General features: G+C 59.5%; 1 protein-coding gene across 1 annotated transcript; it reads left to right on the top strand.

Annotated features, from left to right (window-relative positions):
• The first annotated feature begins 442 nt into the window (after positions 1-442).
• HMX3 (H6 family homeobox 3) lies at positions 443-3,591 on the top strand. The gene is made up of 3 exons (XM_055794023.1): positions 443-1,334; positions 1,513-2,177; positions 2,531-3,591. The coding sequence occupies exons 1-2, from the start codon at positions 1,019-1,021 to the stop codon at positions 2,118-2,120; spliced, it is 924 nt and encodes a 307-aa protein (XP_055649998.1). The 5' UTR covers positions 443-1,018; the 3' UTR covers positions 2,121-2,177; positions 2,531-3,591.
• Positions 3,592-9,027: the final 5,436 nt, after the last annotated feature.

The following is a 9,027-nucleotide window of genomic DNA, read 5'->3' as shown; positions in this document are numbered from 1 at the left end:
TGTGCCGGGCGGCGCGGCCCGGCCCCGGAGCGGCGGCGGGCGACGGGCCGGGCCCCGGGGAGACCCGCCGCAGCCGGGAGGTGGCCGCCCCCGCCCCGCCGCCCCTCCGCCGCGGGCTCGACGTGTCCCGCCGCTCGTCCGCGGCCCGAGGGGGAGGGGGACCGGCGGCGGCGGGGCTCCGTGGGGAGGCCCGCGGCTGGGAGACAGCCCTCCCGCCGCCCCGCAGCCTCCCGCAAGGCCGCTTCTGCCCCGCGGCGGTGGCGAGGTGCCGCCGGCTCCCGGGCCCGCTAGCACGGCTCGGCGCGGCTCAGCGCGCCGCGTCCCCGACGCCGGCGGCTTTTGTTACCGGCGGCGCGGGGCGGGGGGGCAGGGGGGGCGGCGCGGCGGGGCGAGGGGAGGTTTTGTGGCAGGAGCGGCGCCGTCCGTGCCATTCGCCCGCCGCCGCTCCCGTGGTGCCTCAGCCGCGCCGGGATCCCTTTGTGCTAATAGCCCCGTCCTCATTTGCTGCCTAATTGGACTATATAAAGCCAATAACGGGCGGGCGCTCGTAGCCTCCAGCCGCGGCAGCGCGTGGCGGGGGGGCCGGGGCCGCGGGGCTGCGGGCAGGGGCTGCGCGGAGCCTTCTCCTCCCGGCCGCCGCCCCGCCCGATCCCATTTGCCACCGTGCGTGCCCAATCGCCGCGTGCTCCCCGCGTTTAACTTGGATGACATTTTGATTTCATCATTAGCATCCGGCGCCAGGTTGACGCAGCAGCAGCGGCGGCGGGAGGCGGCGGCGGCAGCGACGACCCCGGCTCTCCGTCTGCCCGCAGCAGCCCCCCGGTGCCGCGGGCCGCGCGGGTCCCCTCGGCCCCCCGCCCTGCCGCCCCCCCATGCGAGGGGCCCCCGGCCGGCCCCGCCGCCGCGCTCCCACGCCGCCCCGCCGCGCCTCTCCCCCGCGCCGCCGGGAGCCGCCACCTGCGCGCCGGGCGCGGGCTGCGGGGCCAGCGGCGGGCAGGAGCCGGGCGGGCACCGGAGGATGCCGGAGACCGGGCAGGAGCCACCCAGCGCCCCGCCGGCGCCCCCCAAGGAGTCCTTCTACATCAAGAACCTGCTCAACGGCGGCCCCCCCAAGGCCGCCCCCAAGCAGCCCCGGGCGCTGTTCGCCCCCTCGGGCAAGGCGGCGGTGGACGGCGCCGGCTTCGCCCTCTCGCAGGTGGGCGACCTCGCCTTCCCCCGCTTCGAGATCCCGGCGCCGCGCTTCGCCCTGAGCGCCCACTGCCTGGAGCGCGCCCAGACCTGGTGGTACCCGTACGCCCTGGCGCCGGCCGGAGCCCACCTGCCCCGCACGGAAGGTACCGGCGGGGACCGGGGGTGGGGGGTGGGGGGAGGCTGGCGGCGGGGCGGCGCGGGGGTCCGGCCGGCTCGTCCCGCTTTTCCCCCGGCGGGACGCGGGGGCCGGGCGGTGAAGGTGTCTCTTTGTGTCCCTTTCCCCTCCTCCCTCCACCCCACTCCCTCGTCCTTCCCCTCCAGCCGCGGAGAAATCCCTGCTGAGGGACTCGTCCCCCGCCTCGGGCACCGACCGCGACTCCCCGGAGCCGCTGCTGAAGGCGGAGGGGGAGCAGAAGGAGCTGGACTCCAAGAGCCCCGACGAGATCGTCCTGGAGGAGAGCGACTCGGAGGAGGCCAAGAAGGAGGGAGGCGCGGAGGACTGGAAGAAGCGGGAGGAGAGCCCGGAGAAGAAGCCCTGCCGCAAGAAGAAGACGCGCACGGTGTTCAGCCGCAGCCAGGTCTTCCAGCTGGAGTCCACCTTCGACATGAAGCGCTACCTGAGCAGCTCGGAGCGGGCCGGGCTGGCCGCCTCGCTGCACCTGACAGAGACCCAGGTGAAGATCTGGTTCCAGAACCGCCGCAACAAGTGGAAGCGGCAGCTGGCGGCCGAGCTGGAGGCGGCCAACCTCAGCCACGCCGCCGCGCAGCGCATCGTCCGCGTCCCCATCCTCTACCACGAGAACTCGGGCGCGGAGGGGGGCGCGGGGGGCGGCGGAGCCCCCGGCACCCAGCCCCTACTCACCTTCCCGCACCCCGTCTACTACTCCCACCCCGTGGTCACCTCCGTGCCGCTCCTGCGGCCCGTCTGAGCCCGGCCGCCGCTGCGCGGAGGGGCGCGGAGAGGCGCGCAAGTCACCGGCCCGCCTGTAAGTACTCCAGCCACTCGTGCGATTCACCCGGCCGGCGTCTGCGAAGCGGGGCGGGGGGGGCGAGGGAGAGGGGTGCGGGGGGAGGGGGGGGGGGGACCCCTCGGCGGGTGGTGCTAGGAGGAAAGTCACAAAAAATTAGGAAAAGAAAAAAAATGGGGGGAGGGAAAGGAAAATAAGGAAAATGAAAGCGGGAACTTGTAGAGAACCCTGGAGCTGTCACACCTTTTGTAAACGTGGACAAAAATCGCGATGGTCTCTGTGGCTTTAGTTTTATTTTTGTAAAAAAAAAAAAAGGAAAAGAAAAAAAAAAGAAAAAAAAAGGATGATAGTAAAAAAATGAATGATCCCAGGCTACTCCTCGAGATTTGCCAAATGCTAACGGGAAGCTGAATTTCTGTTCCCTCCGGACCTCTCCTGCCTCCAAATTGTTCAGGCTCCTGATCCTGTCGTGACTCAAACTTCATCGACCGCGGCTTTTCCTTTAAGCACGCCCCGGTACCAGTTTGCCTCTTTGCTTTCCCACGTTTTGTACCTTTCGGTTTCTCGTCAAGGGACTTTATAACGAGCAAGAAATACAGCCTCAAAGCGAACGGTTAATCACACCCGCACGCTCTGAGTGACCCTTATTTATTATCGTTTAGTTAGATATTTTTAATTCTTGTTTATAATTCTTGTTTTCCTAGCTGTTGGGTTGGTTTTGTTTTGTTGGTCTTTTTTTTTTTCCCTTGTAAAGTTTTCTCGGTATTCTTTTGGGGGAAAAAAATCTGTACCTTTTTGCTTTCTTTTGTAATTCTAATTATTCTAATAATTATTATTATTGTACTTTTGAACTGTGCAATATTGTACGACGATTCTTAAAGCACTGCTTTTATTTGAATGGTGAGGAAAGGGTTTTTAGCATTGTATAATTGCGTTCGTTCATGTTGTACAAAATAAAATAAAATAAAAAAGAATTAAAAGCGAAGGAAAGTGAGAAGAGAGGAGCAGGGCATGGGAATAAACATCAGCCCGGCTTATGCGAATAAATAAGGGAGATTCGGTGAGCTGGGCGCTTTAAGTGAAGGACAATCAACTTTAGGGTAATTTTAATTTATTTGATATGATGTACAGTTTTCTTCTAAAGTCCATTGAGTATGTGGATTTTAATAGGCAGAAATCAAGGGAGGAGTGGGCACCTCTAGTCTCTCTCTGTCTTAGTGTCTGCTCACCTGTTGTCTGACAATTGTTTGCTGTCTTCCCATGGGTTTGGGTTGGTTTCTTTATTTTATTTAAAAAAAAAATCCCCTTTCGGTTGTATTCTCTGCCCTCTCGCTTTCTGTTAGGGATCGGTCATATTTTTAAAACAGCCTATATTGTTATAAACTTAATGTTGTGGTGGAAAAAAAAAATCAATAAAACCCGTTCCTTATCATTTTTTTAAGTGTGGCTTCGGAGAAAAAAGACACAAACAAACAGACAAACAACCCCCCGAACAAATAAACAAAACAAAAGCCGATGAGGCCAGCGCCGTGCGGGAGCGCTGCGGCCGCGCTCGGCCGGGGCCGCTGGCCGGGGCGGGGGGCGCGGGGCTCCCCCGGGAGCGGGTGGCCGCAGGCCCCCTCCGATGGGGAGCGACTCGACGGGGCGGGGGGGGCTCTCCCAGTTCCGCCGCAGCCAGGGGTATCGCGGTCGGGCAACCCCAAGCGAGGGGTCCCAGGCCTGCAAGGACCCCCCGGAAAGGGCGCGGGGGCGGGCGGGGGGGTCCCTTCCTACGCGGGGCCGCCTCCCCGGGGAGCTTCCCCTGAACTTCTGGCCTTCCCTTCCTCTACCCCCCCCTCCCCTCGCCCGACCCTTCCCCTTCTCCCCCGTCTCCGGGGGGCTGCCGCAGGGGGGCTTGTCCAAAGGCACCCGCGGGTGTCCCGTCCCCCTCCCGGGGCTGCGCCCTCTGCCCACGCCGGAGCCGCCACTCGTGGCAGTGCACCGGGCAGGGCCGCTCCGAGATAGGATCGCTCTCCGCTTCCCGCAGATCGGCCCGAACCGACGTGTTTATAGCGCCCAGGGCAGGACTTCGGGCCAAAAAATCAAAATAAAACTCAGCGTTGCGAAAAGATAATCCTGCGTTTTCTTTTCGTTTGGGATAAAAACCCTGGCAATGGGTCGTAAATGAAAAATAAACAGACTTTCGGAGTCAAAATACGCCGCTCGCTGTGTCGCCTACAAACAGAGTGATGCCTTTTCTGTTTGCAGTACTAACTTTGGGACAAGTCGCTTGCAGCTCATTAAAAATATTGTTGTAATAGCAAATACGTCTTTCCATTTCACAGCGCGGTAGCACGATGTTATCAAACGGCAAAGAAAAAATACTCATTTATTTGTGGTCGGTGCCCAGAAAACGATCCCGGCCGGCCCCGGCCCTTCCCCAACGAGGAGGGTGCAGCTGGGCAGCAGCGCGGCTGCCCCCCGTCTGCGCGACTCCTGCCCGCCGCCCGCCCCCCAGCGCGGCCCTTTCGCGGGTGCGGGGACCCTGGGCCCGGCGCGGGCAGCGGGTACCGGCCCGTCCTGCTCGTCCCGGGGCCGTCAGGGGCATTTCTCAGGGGAAGGTTGATTTTGGTGGGGTTGATGGGGCTCGGGTAGCAGCTGCTTTTTTTTTTTTTTTTTTTTTAATTAAGGTAAAAAAAAAAAAAAAAAAAAGAAGAAGAAGAACAATCAAACCCAGAGTCCAGCTTTTCTGCTTCTCGCTGCTCTGGCACGCCGCGGACTCGACAGCAGACAACGGGCTGTGGAACCGCTCAAGAAAGTTGGGCGGTGGGCTGAGGAGTGGGAGCCCGATCCCCCGCGCCCCGGCCCTCCCCAGCCCGCAGGGAGCCCCCGGCGCGGGATGCTCCTTTCTGTCCGCACCCGCAGCCAGCTCAGCTTGGCGCTCAGGGGGCTTTTTTCAAGCCCCCCAAAAGTCTCCCCAGATGCCATGCTATCCCTCAATGCTCCGGCGAAACGGGAAGCCAGGCGTGTAGTCTCTCCCTTCTCGGGAGCGGACGGCACTCCGCAGCGGATGCCCACCGAGCCTGGGCTCTGCAGCAGATCCAGCTTTCCCAGCCGCGCTGAGCCGCAAGGCAAAGGCAAAGTCAAGGCAACCCCCGCCCCCCCCAGACCCCTTCCCGCACCTCCAGCCCTGCCTAAAGTTTCTGGAGAGCCCGCATCAACTGCTGCGCTCGGATGGAGCGAAAGCAACCGCTTTGAGCGATGGGGGGGCGGAGGGGAAATCTCGGCAGAGAAAAAAACCCCAAACACTTTGGAAGGGAGGTTGGTGCGATTCAAAGAAAGTTGTTTCGTTCTTCTAAGCTGTTAGCAACTCCGCGGCCACTTCTGTTTACTGCTGCGAGCCCGCTCGGCAAATCTCTGCCTTTGTTTGCAATTCAAGTGATAACACGGTTCTTCTCGGCCACTGTTTTGAGCTTGTCTGAACAGAACTAGCTGGCCTGTTTGTGGTCGAAACATACATGTATTTCTTTTATTTGGTAGTAAATAGAGGCTTGCTGTGTATAGCAAACAGCGGGGGCGAAGATATAAACTTCCCGGCCACCAGATTTGGGGATTCAGAAGAGTTTTGCCTCCCGGAGGGCTGCAGGAGGGACCGGGGTGCCGGCGGTTCGGCCGCTCCAGCGGCCGCAGGCTCCCGGTGAGCCATTTTGGGAGGTTGGTAAATTTTTGTTCTTTTTTTCTTTTTTTTTTTTTTTCATCCGAAGACTTGCAAATTTTCCGGTACAGGTTGGTGGGGAATGTTTGATTCTGCCGGTGGTGGCTGCGACGTGCAGGACGGGCGGCAGAGGTGGGGACCCACGGAGCCGCTCCCCGCTCCGAGGGCATAATCTTGCTTTAGAACAGTGGTGGAAATACATGGGGGGTTTTTTTGGTTGGTTTTGGTTTTGGTTTGTTGTTTTTTTTTTTTTTTTCAAATATGCTGCAAGTGTCTCTGTAATAATCACTTTACTCTATCGACTTGGTATAGTGTGCTAACGGAATGAGAAGACCATTAAGAGCATTAACAGATTGGTACAGCATAATGCTTCAGTTCATATTGATCGCGAAACGTCTGTAAAATATTGTTTCAAATGAATCTATTGTTCCTGCGCTCTTTCGGCGGTGTTGATGACCTTGGTTTGTTCTCGCACATTCAAATTATCCCCCTCGTCGCTCCCGCAGGATTGGGATTCGGGCGGTGGGACCCGCCGCCGCCGTCCCCGCCGCTCCGGGCCTCTCCCGCGGACCGGCGCCCACCCGAAAGGGTAGTCCGAGGGGTCGGAACCACCTCAAAAATGAAAGGGGAGGGACACACACACACAAAGGGAAGGGTCCCGGTGTGCGTGTGCCCCTGCGTGCGGGGAGCGGCTCGCCCAAGCCTCCCGCCGCTCCGCGCCGTGAGCGGCGGCCGAGCTCCCGCCGCCCCGGGACCGCATCCCCGGGCGGAGCCCGTCAAGCGGCCCGACGGAGAGGTCTAAACCTGTCTAACATCAATGCCAAGTCGAACGGGGGGGGGGGGGAGCGGGGGGCAGATCCTACAGCCTTTCCCCAGGCAGCCCCCCACCCCGCGTCCCCCGGGGCCGGCCCGGGGAGAGGTGCCCGCGCCCGGGCCCTTCGGGACTCTCCCGAGCTGGTCGTGCCTATTTTCCAGCACAAATGAGCCAATCCCTCCCGATCGGCGCCGTGTCTCCGATCTGAAACTCCCTCGCCCCACTCCCTGCCACGCGGGAAGGGGCCGTGGGGCGCCCGTCCCCCCGCGGGGACACGCGTGTCGCCCGGCCAGCCTGCGGAGCGCCCCCGCGGCGCTCCCCGGGCGTGGAAAGCGGCAGCTCGACGCGAATAAAACCTTCGCTTCCCTCAGGTTTGGTCACCTGGTCTTGGCTCTCCTGAGCTCCGATATTTTAAATAAATATAAAGAATCTCTTGCTCTCCTCAGCTCTATTCGCCTTCATGATGGAGTGGAACCATCAGATTTTCATCAAAGTTCTATTAAGTGAAACATAGGTTGCAGGGCACCCTCTGATTGAAACAGTTTAAATTTTAATTGTGTTTTTAATTTGACATATAGTTGCAGAAAGGAATGACACTACAACGCCAAGGGGCGGTCGATTTTCTTAATTTCTCCCAGAGGAATTGATGAGTCTATCAGGCCACTAGATTGGAAACACATTAAAGCTCTCTGGTTAGGTTGTTAATTGGAACTTGATGGATAGGGGGCCTTGGATAGGCTATGCTGATCCAATCTTCATGACTTTCTGTTTTCCAATAAATTACACGATTCATTTTCCAGCCACAGATTACATAAATTGTACACCTCTAGGGCTCTCTTTTTCAAATAAGGAGCCCTTTTCCCCAAAAGCCTATTGCGAGATGTCATTTGCACCAAAAAACGAGCAGCAGAGGCTCTTGAATGAAAATCGAAACATAATCAACGTTTATACTTAGAAAATTTATTGAGATCATTTTCTCTGGTATTTCCTTATTTTAAAGTTTGGACGCGCCATATATCATAATCCACACGTGTAAAGGGGACTGTGTTTAATATTTATCGAAGCTTGATTCCAAGATCAAACTTGTTTATGACTTCATCTGTCATTTCAGAGGGAACCTTCTCCCGATATTACGGCCGCTCAACAAGCCTATTTTCCGAGTGCTGCAAAAGCCGCGGAGATCAATTTTTATTAGGCTCCCTTTGAAAGCTTGCTCAGGGCCACTTTAATATCGAGCATTGTAATAATCTGGAGATCTAAACTTTAAGCGTTCGCTCTGTCTTTCAAAGTTTATCTTTGCCGCGGCGTTTGATCATCTGTGCCCCGACGGGACGGGCTGCGGGAGGCGGGGGGAGGGGGGGGCAGCAGCCAGGCGCGGGTTGCCCCCACGCAAAACCCTTCACGTGGCCGCCAGCCCCTGCCCTGATGAATATTTGATCGGATGGTAATGAGAGCGTGGCTGGGCCGCTCCGGCCCGCCGGTTCTCCCCTCCCGCCGGCTCGCTCCCGGGCGAGCATCCCGCAGAAGCCGCCTCGGTTTCCCTCCCTCCCGAGCGGAGCGACCGTTTTCCAAGTTTCGCCCGAAATATTCATTTCAGGGAAATTCGGTCGTTTTCTCGCCGTGGCCGGGCAGAGCTCATGTTTGCCCGCAGCGCTTGCGCATCCCGCCCCGGTCCGCATCCAGCTCCCCTCCCCGGGAGCGTCCCCTCGGCCCGGCCGCGGCCACCGGCGCGGCTCTCAGGGGCAGGACCCCCTCCGTGGGGGTGGGGAGCCGCCCCGGGGGCACACCGTTCTGCCGGTGGGCTTCGAGGGGAAGGAGCGCCGGCCCGGGCGGCAGCTGGAGGCCAGCAGTGCCACCGCGGGGTCACGTCGCGGGGCTGCCGGGGGAACGGGGCTGCTCCTCGGTCGCTCTCCCTCCCTGCTCCGGGCCCGTCCCCGCCAAGGAGCCGACGGCTGGCAGCCCCCAGGGGCTCTCCTCAGCCCGGGCTGGTCCCCTCGACGGCTCTTCCCCGGAGCCCCCTTGCCCCACCGCCTGCCCGCGGGAGGGGTGCTGGGGCCTGGATGCGGGGCCAGCCGGGCGGCAGAGCACGATGAAGGACGATTTCTTAAATTGTATTTCAGTGCGGGGTCTTTCCGGGTTAATGAGCTGACATCATGATTAAAGCTGACCATTTGTAATGTGTCGCGACCCTGTTGAAAAGCACTGAAAAGGTTAATGTGGTAAAACAGGACAGCACCTGCCCCTCACAGGGAGAGGAGGAGCTGGAACACTTTTCCTAATCAATTAGTCCATTAATGAGTCTATCAAGTAGTTAAGTAGTTAAAGATTATGCCGCTGGTCTGGGTAACAGTCGTCATCTC

Source organism: Falco peregrinus, chromosome 1, assembly GCF_023634155.1.
Source record: "Falco peregrinus isolate bFalPer1 chromosome 1, bFalPer1.pri, whole genome shotgun sequence".
In the NCBI taxonomy this organism is placed as follows: domain Eukaryota; kingdom Metazoa; phylum Chordata; class Aves; order Falconiformes; family Falconidae; genus Falco; species Falco peregrinus.
This window is presented reverse-complemented; position numbering and strand designations above follow the sequence as displayed.

Excerpts from the sequence above, each read along its gene's own strand:
- HMX3 (XM_055794023.1), top strand. The coding sequence starts at position 1,019 with ATGCCGGAGACCGGGCAGGAGCCACCCAGCGCCCCGCCGGCGCCCCCC. Across the intron at positions 1,335-1,512 it reads CCACCTGCCCCGCACGGAAG|CCGCGGAGAAATCCCTGCTG; the intron begins GTACCGGCGGGG and ends CTTCCCCTCCAG.